Source organism: Caloenas nicobarica, chromosome 1 (genome assembly GCF_036013445.1).
Source record: "Caloenas nicobarica isolate bCalNic1 chromosome 1, bCalNic1.hap1, whole genome shotgun sequence".
Lineage (NCBI taxonomy): Eukaryota > Metazoa > Chordata > Aves > Columbiformes > Columbidae > Caloenas > Caloenas nicobarica.
Window position 1 is genome coordinate 115646004 of NC_088245.1, and position 15974 is coordinate 115661977.

At 41.0% G+C, this 15974-nt stretch overlaps 1 protein-coding gene across 1 annotated transcript; it reads left to right on the plus strand.

The window, feature by feature from the left end:
- The first annotated feature begins 277 nt into the window (after positions 1 to 277).
- On the plus strand, positions 278 to 12382 carry LOC135995445 (cytochrome b-245 heavy chain). Its single transcript, XM_065646769.1, has 10 exons — positions 278 to 363; positions 1628 to 1773; positions 2564 to 2754; positions 5990 to 6119; positions 6933 to 7025; positions 8494 to 8747; positions 9035 to 9197; positions 9993 to 10139; positions 11353 to 11477; positions 12179 to 12382. Exons 1-10 carry the CDS (start codon positions 333 to 335, stop codon positions 12303 to 12305), a joined length of 1407 nt encoding a protein of 468 aa, XP_065502841.1. The 5' UTR covers positions 278 to 332; the 3' UTR covers positions 12306 to 12382.
- Positions 12383 to 15974: the final 3592 nt, after the last annotated feature.

The window sequence follows — 15974 nt, forward strand, 5'->3', positions numbered from 1 at the left end:
CACAGATAAGATATATTATTTTTCCATAGAGGATGTTAAGCTTTTTTCTCATTATCAAATGCTCTGTTTCAATGGGACATGTTAAAATATAATCTGTTATTACCATATTCTGAAGTTTGGGGGGCAATATTTTTTTCTGTATTCAGGAATTCTAAATCTTTACCCGCAATGCCACTAACTGTTGTGGTCAGGGCCTCTGTTTTTTTTCCCTGCATTTAAATAAGTAAACAAAGACATCACAAATAGTCTTCAAATACTTATTTTCTTCAAACCCAAAGTGCTGCTCTACCCGTGTCAGACGACAGCTGGACAGGAACCTCACCTTTCACAAAATGGTGGCATGGATGATCGCCCTTCATACTGGTTAGTGCTTAGATGTTTCTTTGTTTATTGCTTTCTCATGCATTTTACACAGTATCCAGGTGGGATTCAAGTTCTTAAGTATATGGGCAGAGACTTGATTTCATTAGCGTGAAGGAGTCAGCGCATGCCCAGGCTCAAATAATTTTCCAAATATTATTCTGCAAGTGGCAGACAGCAAAAGATAAATAAGAAAAGACACCCTTCTCTTGAACCGTTAGCACAATTCATGACACTGCTTAATAAAGGGTGTTTAGCAATGCCCCAAGAACTAGATACTCTGGCTTTGATTCTTGTTTGGACTTAATTCTTAGCTGGCATGTCTGAAACAACAGAAAATATGAAAGAAAAGGGTATAAAAAGCTTGGACAGGCCATGAAAATGTTTTCATATTTCATCTCTCATTTCCTAAACTAAGGGGTTTCTGTCTTTCAAACCCTCCCTCTCAAATTTGTCACTTCTCAATGCAAGTACCTCACAAATCGTATATATCCTAGAACAGTCTTTGTATCAGTACATTACTTGAGCTGAGCAGGCTCCCTTCCTGAGCTGTGGCTGAAATCTCACCACTACTTCATAGAAAAGAGCAGGGTGATGCAGTTAACGTAAGGCCCCGGAGCAGGTCTGCAGCAGAGACAAATTGTTTGGGGGTGTGAGATCTGTAACCATCAGGCCTCGTTTTGAAGCTGAATAAGTACCCGGTGATACAAAAGGAGAAAAATTTTGAGAAGTGTTGTATGGCTTACCCCTCCAATCATGTGTTGTGGAAATAGCATGAAGCACCTCAGCTGTACTAGGTTTATGGGACATGTGCAGCACAGCAAGAGCATTGTTAGTGATTATTAGCAACACAGCAGAGCAAAGCAGCACTAGGAAATGTGACAACAAAGAGATCCAGATTCACTTATTGGCTCTTCTACAGAATTCCTAACAAATAATTTAAGCCATCCCACGCTTCAGTTTCTCAGGTACAAAACTAGGGCACTGCTCTTCCACTTGAACTGCTGAAAGCCTTTGTGAACAAAGATATGCCAGAAACTTCTTCCCTTTGCTTCTTTCCTTTGCCCACTCAAAAAGATGTAAAATTCAGATGGTAAAGCTTTAACAGTAAAATATGTCAGTGATCTGAAATTGTGGTGAAAAGGGTGAGAGTGGCAAAGGTCTTAGACTGCCATTGGCAAATGTTATGAAGTTTACAATGTTATCCAAAACCACTGAGAACTTTTCTTGTGCTTAACCCTGATTATTTCTTTCCCGTCATGCCTAGCAATTCACACCATCGCACACTTATTCAATGTAGAGTGGAGCGTTCAAGCCCGCGTCGAAGAGGACAGAACTCTGGCAGCTGTGCTTTCTCGCCTTGGTGATAACCCAAGTGAAAGCTATATCAACTTTTTTAGAAAAAAAATTGGGGTAAGTGACATCCAGGCTGTGAAGAATCAGTATTACATTAGATTAGATGACCATGTAAGACAATCTGAGCAGACTGCCTATTTCTGGTGCGCACAACCTGGGTTTGGACCACCTTGCAGCAAAACTTTGCACAATTCATTTTTCTGTATTTGTCAGTAACATTGTTGGCGAATTTTGGTAGTACAAACTTTTTCACCTCAGGATTTCAAAGTATTTTTAAAACATTATGTAAAAACAAGTACCCTGTAAAGAAGTCTTCTGACTAAGGTAGATGTGGCCTACAGAAAGGCACACAGAAATTAAGGCAAAAGTTTTGAACTTGGGCTCTTTAACTCCAGTTAGAAAAAAGAAAAAAAGGAAAATAAACCTTCCCCATTCCTCAGAAGCAGCAAGCATCCTGTCTCGGTATGAGTTATGAGACCCATTGCACAACACCACTGAAAAGGAGAGCTTTCATTTAGCTCCCTAAATATGGATGTAACAACAGAGCAGCGCAGAAGCGTTCACTTTCCCCAAGCCTGTACTGCTCAGGAGTGGCAGAGCAAGAAACAATGTTTGTGTGTGAATCGGTGGAAAACTCTTTCTCTCCTCTTCCACTTACTTTAGTACAAGTAAATCTGCAGTGCAACAACAATGGTGTGGGATTTTGGCATTGTTGGCATGCAGATTCATAGTGGGTGGCTTAAGACAAGAAGGTAAAGGATCTGGTGAGCGAGACAGACTGATGGTTCAGCTGGCTCTGCTTCGATGCAATGCCTTTCTTAGATCAACATGCGCATTTATTTCACAGAATCCTGTGGGGGGCCTATACGTGGCCTTCACATACTTGGCTGGTCTCACCGGTGTTATCATCACGCTGGCCCTCATACTAATCATCACATCATCCACCAAAACAATCCGAAGGTCGTATTTTGAAGTATTTTGGTACACCCACCATCTCTTCGTCATCTTCTTTATTGGCCTTGTCATCCATGGTGCTGGGTGAGTACTCACGCTTGACACAGAATACATGACAACTACTGTATCTTAAAGTATAGCTTTCTACACACATAGATATAGGGACTTAAGTCACTAAGCGGCAGTTATTTTTTATGGTAATGATGGGCCAAGAGAGGTTTTGAGAGCCAAGGAGCTCTCTCTGATACATGCAACAAGCTATTTGCATGCCTGAGGCTTTACAGTACTCTAGCATACTTAAGCTCACTCAATTTTTTTCTGGTATTTTAATGGGAAAGCTCTTTTCCAAGGTTCCTGTTTCTAATTGTTAATTTACCTTTCTCGTCTGAAAGGAATTGCATCATACACATGCATGTAAGGAGACCTCACCATAAAAATTATACAGAGCTCGGGATTGTGTTTGGTAAATGAAAACTACAATAATGCAGATTTATCCTTCAGGTTTGCATGAACTTTTAATATCAGCAGTATTTCAGACCAGATTTTCAGCTGTTGCAGCTCAATATAGGCGACTGTAATTTTCTGTAACTTCCAAATTACAAACATCTTTTTCCACTGGTGGTGCATTCCATACCTGCTGCTGTAATAGCTCGACAGCCTAATGAAACAATTTTAGTACTTAAAAGAATGAATTTTAGTTCCATTTTAGAAAACCACAAAACTCATGCATAAGGAAAAAAAATGTTAAAGTATCCGAGCCACATTTCATAGTTCATAATTATGCTACATTGTCCATTTTAAGCGAATTCTAGGTGCACTAGAAAGTGTGCTTTAAAAATGTCCAGCAAAAATGACTATTCAAAAACACTTCCCCTCAGTCCAGCAGTGCCAGAAAAAAGACAGAAATGAGACTACAACAGGAAGAACAAAAATAGAAGGCAGATGAGAATCGCCACCAGCATATTTGTCCATTCCAACTTCCAAAACAAGAAGGTTTGAGCAAAACCTGTTGAAGGAAAAGAACAAGTGGTTCATGTTTCCTGCAGCAAATATTGTATAGTTACTGACAAAACATCTACACTTGCTAGTAGTTACTACACAACACTATCAGAAAGCAAGCGTTGCTCTTTCTAGTGGTCAATGAGGAGCATCTATTTTGTAAAAGCTGACTTTTTATTTACTTGGATGTTCAGTATACTTCCACCATTTTAATTGCACTGTACTGAACAGACAGGAGTTTGGGCAGCAGTGGGGCTGAACGTGGTTATCAGAGAAGTTCAGCTATCCTTTGGAAGGAGATAAACACAGGAATGTTATTATCTGTAGACAGAAGGATGCTTTCTGGCTCCAACCTCAGCGGCCTCACTTCTTTCACTTTAAAGGCAAGAATGATAGTTTTAGTTTAGAGAAAATGATAATACACTAAAAAATATTGGACAGGCTTTTTACAGTCAAGGAAGTTATCTTAGGTGTGCAAAGATGGATGTTATGGAATAAGTATGATCTAACAGTCTCAAAGTAACATGTTAGAGAGAGGCATAGATGTCACTGTATCTCAGGAGACAGAAGGCTGTGTGTCATACACATGTGTATACACATATATACATGTATATATATATATATATATAAAACTGAAGCAAAGACAATTAAGAAAATCAAAGGGGCAGATTCGTCTCAGTTACAAGCTGTTACAGCACTTCTGTAGTGCTGATTTTTTTTTTCTTTTTTGTGCATGACCTATGTGTCACAGACAAATGTCCCTAACTTCTCATCATAATAAATGTAAAGAGAAGAGGGTACAGAGATGCAGATCACCCTGCCTTGGAAGCTAAAGTAAAACTTTCAGCAGAAAAAGAAGTAATTCGAAGGCTATACTACTGAGAGCTTAATTACAGTACTGGAAGGGCATCTACACTGAGTAATAAGGGGGAAAAAAAGTCTTTTATTTCTCTTGTACAGGATACTGGCACTGTCGAACCTTGAACGGAGCATAGGGCAAGACAAAAACCCTCAGACCCCTTTCCCTTAAGCAACGGGGTGAGGAGCAGCAGGAAGTGGGCTCTTCCTGTTCCCCTAACTCAACCCCGAGGGCGGCTCAGCTGAACCCCTTGTCACTAGTGGGGAAGTAAACTGCATGTGGTGATGTTCCTGCAAATTGCAACTCGTGATGGTCCTGGAACAGTGTCATGCCTTCCCTTTATTTTTCAGGCAGGATGTTAATGAAACCTTTAAGGGAGAGGTTCATTACTAATATTTATGAGTAGTGCAATGTTTTAACTTTCAAGACTATGCACAGGCTTTCTAATAATCCACTGATAAATCTGTCACTTACAGCTAGGCATACCTATGATTTAGATATCATGGTTTTTTTGAAACAGCAGAAACACAGTCTAGTTCATGGAAACTGAGATAGAAAAGCAGGAAGAGAAGTCATGGGAAGAAAATATCAACAGAATCATATTGGCATAAAACTGTACAGTCTGATCAGAATCCGACTGTTTCTAGGGAAAATCAGTAGGTCTTAATCTGAGTTTCCCTACTACGACCCTCATCCTACTAATTACCATCATTTTTGAGACTTTCACACACCCCTGAAGTTGGCACAAATCCAGACAGAGGCAGGAAATAGTGAACAAGGTCAGAATATTTTTTTCCCCCTCAAACTGAAACCGTCATTCGGTACTAGCTCTGCAACTGGAAGTACAGCTGAACTGAAGCCGTCAGGCTTCTCTATAATACAACAAACAACGACAAAAAACCCTACCCAAGCTAGAATATAGAGGCCAGATCATCAACTGACATAAGCTGGCATAGCTGCTTTGCATCAGAAGCATCTGTGTTCATTCACATCAACTGAACAGCTACTCCACAGCTTTAGAGGGAGAGGAAGCATCAAAGGAAGAATGCATATTGGAAAGGGCTATCTAAATTCCTAAGATAACAGACAGAAATAAGTTTCGTCCTGGTCACTAGAAAACTGATTACTTTGCCCACTCCAGGGTTTGTTTTTATTGAAGTAAAAAGTAGGATAAGTCTGAAATGAATGACATTTTCCTATTGTGACCATTTCCTGGATATGGTAATGGACATACCCCTCAGTTCCTTGCCTGATCTTGTAGTCAGTATTTTCCCCTACAAACTTTCCTCCCATTTATATAATTTTAATAGCAATTTTGTGCAGTAAAGCTGTATCAAAGCTGTAGCATTGCAGAAGTCCACAACTCCACATAAATAGAGTAGTATAGAAGTAGAATAACAGCAAGGGACAGATACCTTCATTTTCATTTTATTGCCTTAGTGATTTTAATTTTTTTTCCAGGCGTATTGTACGGGGGCAAACAGCTGAGAGTCTGGCTGAACATGATCCAGAAATTTGCTACAAGAACTTCACTCACTGGGGGAAGGAGGGATCTTGCCCAATCCCTCAGTTTTCAGGGAATCCTCCTATGGTAAGAACAGTTTTCTTGAGTGTAATTTCAATTTAAAATGTTAACAGTTTCCTCTTTTTGCTAAGAAACATATGCACTTGCTGTAGAAAAGCAGCTATATAACCCCCAGTGCTCTTCAGCGGCAGCTTTCTTTACATAAAGAAATAGGGTTTGACAGAATAGATTGTAAAATGGACTACAGACAGACAACCCACTTCTAGTGTGCCATAAAATGAGCATGATTAACAGGCAAAGCAAAAGACCAAATCATATCTGAGAACTGTTTACCCAGAATGTATCTTGTGGCTTGTGGGGATTTCTAGAAAGTCCCATAATCCACATAATAGTTTCTCATAATTTATGGACTAATGATCATTAACAAAAAACTAATGCCTCTGGAAATGTGACATTGAAACTTCAGCTTCTATTGACTAATCAGGCTGGTTGTTCTTTCACATTTCAGACTGATCCGTTAACAGAAACCACATCTTCTCATGCAGTAATACAGACCTGAGTCAATAATACATTCAGAGCTTTACTCCACATTTCACTTTGTTATCTTAATTTTCAGACAGAGACAAAATCACTCATAGGAAAATACCTTGGTGTAACTGTTGGAGCAATTAAAAAGTCAGCTGCCACTCCCAACAGAGAAAGAAATTCCCTCTCTGACTAGAATTAATTTTGAAGGTGTCATATCTCTTGATGTGTTCCCTACTCTGGTTGATAAAGAACCTATGTTTCTTGAATTTCACATCTGCAGAGTTTCCATGACTTGATTTAATCTAAGTTGCCATCTTCATCATCTGACTCCTCATCTTACTCTGTTTACAGACGTGGAAATGGGTAGTAGGTCCCATGTTTTTGTACCTGTGTGAGCGGCTGGTGCGGTTTTGGAGGTCACAGCAGAAGGTCGTTATCACAAAGGTATGTGTTGATGCTACGCTTAACACTGGGCAAAACATTACCTATTTTTCCAAATGGTGCAGCAAAGCCAGTGGCTCCTACACAGCAGACAAAGTTATCAGTGAAAGGCCTCTCAGGAATGTTATGGATGCTACGATGCAAAAATAATGCCAACCACTAACATCTAAACATAGCCTTCTCTAATAGAGAGCAAGAGGAGGAAGTTAGCTAAGGCATAGGAATGAATCTTAGGAAAGAAAAATTAATTTTCTTAGTATTGAGTGAAAAGTTATGTAATGTAGAAATTACATAGACTTAAGAGTAATTTAGAACAACAAATTTTTTTTTCAAAACTAGTCAGATATTTAGGAATTCTGGGTTTTTTCAGCAGAACAAATGACTCCTGAAAAGGAGAGTTAGGAGGTACCTTCTTTGTGCAGCCAAAGCTAAAGTTGAGCTTGCATTCTGTGTTATGTTGCAGAAATATTAATGTTGGTTCTGGAAGTATGACAGCCAAATTAGTGCGGCACTAAGCTCAAATGTATGAAAACTACCCTAGTCTTCTCCAGTGCAATTTCCTAACATGGCACTGTGCTGCATCTTGTGGACATACCCTGCTCTAGTCGTAGCAGGGTCTGGGGAATGACATTGGACATCTCTACTGTGCCCTGGCACAATGCTGATATGTTGGAAGGCTCCTATATACCAGTGTGCTTTTTGGTAATTTAAACAAAATATCTCTGGGCCATTTCTACACCATATGTCTCTGGTGTCTGCTTAGCTCCCAGACAGCAGGAAGTTCCTTTCACAATCCTAAGCACTACTATTAATACCTACACTAATAGAGACACTTGGTTCTCTCTCTTGCAAATCTCTTCTGGAAATTAAAAGTAACCTTGGAAAACTACTTCAGGATTAAAAAATCACAGTGACAGAAATACTAGCCTTGCTTCTAGAATGTTGCTTCTATCTATTCTTGGCTAAAGATACGCAGAATGCAAATGCCCATAATATGGGTCCCAGCCAGCTATAACATGAAAACTTCAGTTTCCAGTGGTATTACCTATCCAATTCCCTATCTGTATGATAGCCCTATGGTTTTGCCCCTATATATATACCAGCAAATTCATTAACACTGTGCTCTGTGCCACTGTGTAAGGTGCATCTGGAATTAACAATGTGCATACATAGATCTGGTGATGTGTTACAACATGTTCCAGTCTGACCTGTCCCTTTTGGAATGATTGCAAGCATGGTGTGAAAAAACACTTCAGCTAAAAATTTTGCACCTTCTGCAGTCTTTCTTCTGGCTGTCAGGTGCTGTTCCTTGTTCCCAGTTCTGCTGGGAACCAAGTTTCACTTGCTTTCCTTGCTCTTATAGCAAAGGACAATGCTAGTGATGAAGGATGTAGATACATCCAGTGAACAGTGAAGAGTGAAGACAGCCTTTTTGTTTTCCTTTTCCTTCCCCTTGTCCCTTTCACTGTAGGTGGTCATTCATCCCTTCAAGACAATTGAGCTGCAGATGATGAAGAAGGGCTTCAAGATGGAGGTCGGGCAATACATTTTTGTCAAATGTCCAGCAGTCTCTAAACTGGAGTGGCACCCATTTACATTAACCTCTGCTCCAGAAGAGGATTACTTCAGCATTCACATCCGTATTGTAGGGGACTGGACAGAGGGCTTGTTCAATGCATGCGGGTGTGATAAGCAGGAATTCCAGGAGGCATGGAAGTTGCCCAAGTATGTACAAATAGACCCCATGGTAAAGTCAACCAATACCAATGACAGTGTAGATTTTGCTCAACCAGTTTGGTGGTACCTATGATACAAACCTTATCTACTTCCATTGTAGATGTGGGCCTTAGATGGATCTTTCCAGTTTTCCTCTATCAACCCCACTACCCCACTTCTTCTTTTGCTGACTAGTACTCAGCCCAAATGTGCATTGTAGCAGAGAAATGTCTTGCCTTTTTAATTTTAAATGGTGCTAATAAATATTGATTTATTAAGTGTACTTTCAATTTCAGGATAGCTGTGGACGGCCCCTTTGGAACAGCGAGTGAGGACGTGTTCAGTTATGAAACTGTTATGCTTGTTGGAGCTGGAATAGGGGTCACACCCTTTGCATCTGTACTCAAGTCTGTCTGGTACAAATACTGCCATGATGCAACCAACCTAAAACTCAAGAAGGTGCATGTCCCCTTTCCCAGAACCCATGTAATTGTTCAAGGGCCAACAGCCCGTATCAAAACAGGCCCAGCAAAGATGGTCTGGCTCCAGACATCCATGAGTTGCAAAAGAAGAGTCCAGTTATCTCACAAGACTGGCAGGCAGGGAAGTGGGAGGCTCAAAGGCAAAAACAGCATGAAAGGAGAAATAGCTTACGAGCAGAATCAGACACAGATCCTGACTGTGGCCCAGGGGATTTCCACTTGCAGCAGAGATGCTGTTCAACCTGTGGGAGAAACACGAAGTCCAAGGCACTAATACAGCTCATGCAAATATTGCATTACTTCCCTAAGTGCAGAGGGAGCAATTTCATGTCAGTGGAAGAGCACTGCTACCATCCCCCTCTAACCTCCTGCCCCTGGAAACTCCCTGGGCAGAGGAATAGGGCCACGCTCTGCAGTTATGGTCATGTTCATAGAAGAACTGGTTTTGTTACCTACCTGCTATAATTTACCTTGCCTGCCAGCAGACAGGGAGATAAAGTCTACCTCTAAATCATTCACTTATGTCCTAACAAAATATTTTACAAGGATGAACTAAAAAAGTAAACTGATCGTAGAAAAGAAATAGAAAGATGTTTCCTTGTTCTTGCAGTCACATTACAAATCCTGAATAGCTTCAATACCAGCCTACTCATCTACTGTAGTGGTCAGGGCAATTTCTACAAGAACCACACAATCCTCATTCTGTCAGCAGACATAAAACCAGAAATCATAAGTGCCTCTGCCCCTGACAGCTTACTCTTGTCTCTTCCAGATCTATTTTTACTGGCTTTGCAGGGACACTCATGCCTTTGAATGGTTTGCTGACCTCTTGCAATCTCTGGAGACTCAAATGCAGGAGAGGAATAACGCAGAGTTTCTCAGCTATAACATCTACCTTACAGGCTGGGATGAGTCTCAGGTAACAACATGGTGGAAAATACCACTTCCACATGCATTCAGGTTGATGTTAGCAAGTCTGTTCTGTTCCGAGAAATGTTCAAATGGTCTTTATCCTGGGCCTCCATCTGGCTCTCAGGGCTTTCAAATGCAGATAGCTATTATCCATCAGAAGTTACATGGGACTGGCTGCTAATGTGCACTCTGACTTGCTTTCTGGTTTACTCTGGCTGTGTGCTCTGGGAAGCAGTCTGTCCTCACAGCAGCCGCCTCAGCTGACCATGCAAGTATCTCTAAGACAGCTAGTACTGCTTAAATCACTAATTAACGGCATTTGGGACTGGAGAAGCTAATGCATGAGGTCTGACCAATGGCAGCATATTTGTTTCAGGGCTCTGCTAAGTTGTCTGTCTGGTCGCATGTACGTAGGTCGCTGTGAGGATACAGAGCAGCAGCTCCTCCCATGAGCCAGTTGAGAACGTGTGATTGAGTCAGGAAAGGTGCTCACTCTACTACTTCTAGTGATGTTTTATTTTGCTTATATCTCACCATTACAAAATTCATCATGTGCCTGAAGTGCTGTAGCTCAGCTAGATGGAGAGGGAGGGGTAGGAGTAAGGTAAGAAGTTATCAGACAGGCAGTGGAAAAACAGGAAGGAAGGAAGGAAAGTCACGCAATTCTTGCTTGGGAAGAAAGTTACCTGTAACTTTTTTGGCATATAAAAGTGCTGCAGAACTCTGCAAGGCCTGAATTTATGCCATTAACCACATCTTCTCCTCTTCCTGTCTCTACTTAACTTGGTCTAAGCAAAAGTTACACAGGGAGGGTGGAAAAGACCATCTCATATAGATCAAACCTTCGAGAGATCAAACTGGCAGGACTTCATTGAAGTCAAGGACTTGTATTATTGTACCTGAAGGGACGGTTTTATTTTGATTTACGGATTTATTCTTAGACTAAACCAGTTAATTGCAAAAGAAATGTAATTAATTGTTGTGTTGAATGCTTCATAGGTTTAACTCTTGAGATAGCCCAATCTGGGGAAAAGGGGGAGATAGACACTGAGAGTCAGGACTTTACCAATGTCAGCTTTCTTTGCTAAACACCATAAATTCCACATTCTCAGTTTGGAAATAGTTCAGTACTTATTGACATTATTTTTTCCTTAACAGAACATAATGCTGCCATATCTAACTCTGTCTTTACACTGCCCTTTGTGTTTGATTTCCCACAGGCCACTCATTTTGTAATGCATCATGAAGAAGAGAAAGATGTGATTACAGGCCTTAAACAGAAAACCTTGTATGGAAGACCTAATTGGGAAAACGAGTTCAAAACAATTGCGGGGCAGCATCCCGGGTAAACCTCTACAAATTGGATTTCCTCTATCTAAATGCCATAATACCACAATCTTGTTCCTTTGGTTGAGAAGCGGTTTTTTTCTAACAATTTCCAGGTATTTTCTATTCTTGTTTCAGCCATGGACATGATCTATGGTCTTGACCAAACTGTTTTAACCTACTCTTTTTAAAAAAGTCATCCCTTTTTGATGAAGTACTTCATGGAGTGTCTAATTACTAGAAAAAATTTTAGAAAAACTATACCCTATCATTTCAGCTGAAGTAGATAGGAATATCAGGTGAGGTCTAAATACCTCCAAAAATACTTTCTACCTCAAAAAAACCCAAAACCTGAATATGGATGGCCTTTAGCTGAGCACCCAAAATTAGTAGGAGAAAACCAGAACAGTTCCTTTCAAGAATTTGTGGTGTAAGCTATTTGAAGCTCTATTTCCTTGATTCCACTGAAGTCAATAAAACTGTCTTCACTGACTTCTGCTGAGCTGAGGTTTAGCCCACCATTTGTTTTAGAAGCAGCAGTAAGTGCCTTGCAAGTTTTAAGGGCTTATAAGATTTTAAGGGGCAGACATCCAGTTCTACTTTAGTTCCTGTAATTGAGAAAAAAATACCTTCCACCTACAGAACATAAAATTGATTTACATGAAGAATGTCCAGCTGCTACATACCTAGTTCCTGACCGTATTTTAATTTTCTTAACAGATCCAGAATAGGTGTTTTTCTCTGTGGACCCGAGGCCCTCGCTGACACACTCAACAAGCAGAGCATCAGTAACTCAGAAGCTGACCCACGAGGAGTACACTTCATTTTTAACAAGGAAAACTTTTAACTCCCAGGCACGTGAGATTCATTCAATACAAAGTCTAAAGACTGGATTTCTTTTTCTATTTGGAGCCTGGGAAGGACAGCCCAGCTTCTAATCTCGGCTACACTAACGCAAATCCCTTTGCTTCTTGGGAATTATTTTGGTGCTGTGGTAGAGTAAAAAAGTCAAGTTTTACCTTAGGGAAGAGAGCACTGCCCTTTGCATGGTGGCAATTTAGCAGAAACCTGTTTTCTTTGTTTGTGTGAGGGGATTTCCCCTCAATTAACTGCCTTTATCCTCCTGTTAGTCATAATGACTGCTGAAGGGTCTCAGCAGCCATATGCATTTGGGAGCCAATTTGCGCTGGTGAAGCTTAATGCTATTAAACAATAAAGCATTCTAGCATAATGCTTGCTATTAGGAGAGAGCTTATCCTGGCTGCAGCCAGTCCCTGGAACGAGGCAAGCTTTAGGGAAGGGGAACTGGGAAAGATTGTTCCTTACAAGAGGAAATCTCCTTTGTGCACTGGCATCTTTCAGGCTTCTGAATACAAGCCTTGTCCAAGAAATACATCTTGTCCAAGAAATAGCACAGGCAGCTGAAAAGCAGCCATTCCTCTTTAGGGAAGTGGAGAACTGGAAAGGAACCACCTGGATTTCTGAGAGCCATCCCCACCCCAGCTGCGGGGGGGTGACAAGGATGGAGTCAAACCAAGTCCTGCACCTGGCACGTGAGCCATTGCTTGGCTGCTTCGAACACTCTCAGTTTCACGTCTTCAAATTCACAGTGCAGGGATCTGAACAAGAAGAGGTCTTGTGTTTCTTAAAACTGTAATTTCTGATTTTCAAGGCTGAAAAATCTTGTTGCTAAGTGATTTAATGGGTATTTTCTGAAGCATTCTTAAATGCATATGGTGCTTTTGGCTCTATTGTTCAGCTGTTCCTCTTTGGTAGTGAAACGGGTTTGAGAAAGCAATGATCATGTGGGCAGTAGCTGGAATAGCTATGAATAGAGTTCCTGATGTGTACAAGGCACCCACACACAGCACAGTACTTTAGTATGTACATTACAGGTAACAGGTTCTTAAAAAAAAGGAACCCAAACTTCTGATACCAGTAGCAGAGAAAAAAAAAAGGGGGCATTAAGACCTGCACCATAGGAAAAAAGAATGAATAAGCAAGTGCAAAAAGCCTTGAAAAAGCCACAGTTTTGTAGACTGTGGGTCTCCTTTGCTGCCCAGTCACCTGCTTAGTGACTTTTAAACTCCACAGCCAAGCCCTGTAATAGCTCCCACACAGTATGAGACCTTGCTGACAGCTTCATACAGTCACAAAAGAAAGTGGTGGACTCCTCCTGCAATTTCAGACATGTTTTTGCAGCCATCTGGTTACATGTAGCATATTTGCCACTTCAACTTGCCAGATGTGTTCTCCCTTTACACCATTTTTACATGTTATCCAAGCACTCCATGCTACTTAGGACAGCTTACCCATTCCCATTTACCAATATCTGTTTCTGTGAACTGTTAAATGACACAATGTTGACATAATGTCAACATCTGAAGGGGAGGAAGCCACAGTTGGTCAATGCTATCAAAGATCAACTCTTGGTCAGGAATTTTTCAGTTCTTCCCCTCAGAAGGGGCATATTTAAATCCGCATAATTCTGTTTGAAGCACATCTATTAAATCAGAGTAGAGCTTAAGCAGAATTAAAGAAACTTTTTCTGTGGAATGAAAAAAATGCTACTGAAACATAGGAAGTCTCCCATTCTGTGCAGAGAGCACTGAAATATTTGGCTTTGATTTTAATGGAAGTATGATCAGACTTCTATGCTGTTAGAAAGTGGGTAAAGAGGAATAGCAAGTGGTCTAAGGGAGACAGCATATTTGTCATGTCAAGAGTCTTGGAGAGTGTGTATCTTAATTGACCCATTAATTTTCTAAACATTGCCATGTTTGTTCTTAAAACTCCAGGGATCTTTCCTTACTCAGGCAGTTGTAATAACACTTCCTGACCTGCTGCACGCTTGTACCAAGGGTTGTTTGTCACCTTGAATTCAGAAAAAGGAGTTCTGTGCCTAAAAATAAATCACTGTCTTCCTAAAACATATAAAAGCATAAGCAGGTGAGAGCTTCCCAGTTTCTTTCAAAGGTTTGTTCTGTTGAATCCTGCTAAAATAGCAAGCTATGCATTATCAGTCGTGGTCTGAACACAAAGTTTTTTTTCAATCTAGGACATGTGAGTGAAATGGACAGCACTGAAATACAAACAGAAGAAACAAACTGGCTTGAGTCCTCCCTAATCTTCAGCAAAGCACAGGAGTATATCAGTGGTACTGTTTTAAGTCAATACTGCTGTCGTCTTGGGTGGTAAAGCAGTAAAACCCTTCCTCCAAATGCTTGCCTGCTATATGGAAGTTCCCCAGATCAGTGGTTTAACTGGTAAGCCACCTTACACACAGACCTTTTCATAATAAAACATCTTCCACAACATATATAATATATATAAAGCCCATGCCAGTGTTAAATTCTTAGACAGTTGTGGCTGCGACACCACCAGTGTTTCCCAGACAGGACGTACAGTATTCCGCATTCATCCAGACAAGAAGGCTTGGAATCTGACCAAGGCTATCGGCTGGGCCTTTGACTGAAAATTTCCTCCTTCTATGTGTTTGGGGATTTTCTCTCTTGGAGGCAGGGGAAGGAGTCAGTTTCACAATAAACTGATTCTTTTGCTGTCAAGCTGCTGACTTTGAATGGCCTGGGAACAAAGGGTGGCTTCTCACCTTTGTTTCAGAAACTGAACACGGTACTCAGTAGTTCAGGCAATGCTATGTGGCACCATGACCCATCCTCAGCAACCTGATCTAGTTGAAGATGTCCCTGCTCATGGCAGTGGGGTTGGACTAGATGAGCTTTGAAAGTCCCTTCCAACCCAAACTATTCTATGATTCTGTGATTCAGTAGCACCAGCAAGATTTTCAGAAAGGCACGGATGTCTCCAGGTTGCTTCTGTGGACAGTGCAGGGAAGCAGCACAAGGGGGATGGCAGTGAATGGTTGAAGGCAGGACTTGAGGGAGCTCCATGCTTCACTGACGAGGGTCAACTGCCACCACAAAACTCTTCCTCCTATCTTTACTAAGCTCCTGATTTGCTGGGTGCCAAGGTAAATGAGCTATTGTGCTTGCTCTGGCAGAACTCCACCACTGCCCATGCTCCACAGGGTCTCAGGGCACCGTCCAGAATAATTCCCACTTGCAGTGGGGTCTGAATACAACAAGCAGCTCTCCCATTAAGGCTGTCCTTGACAGTAAACTTCGGTCCTAGTTCTGCCTCATCTGCAGAGACGACTCTAAAAGAGGTAAGAGCCTCTTAGGACTCCTGACACCACCAGGAACGCGTGTTGAACTCATGCTGTACCTGAGTCTACAAAGTAGACTGATGTCTGATCTGTCCTTCCATCTAGTTCCACAAATTCCCTATTCAAATGAAAAATGCTCTGCTGATGGCAAGAAAAGCCAGTTGCTGGATTATTAAAATAACTGTTTCAACTAATGGAAGCAATTAGGAGTCCAACTCAAAGTGACCAAAGAGAAAAGTTAGTCTCATTTATGGCCTCAACTCGGCATATTTTCCTTCCCTTCTTACATAGTATTTTCTCTGTTTTCCCATATGTAGTCATCTGAAACAA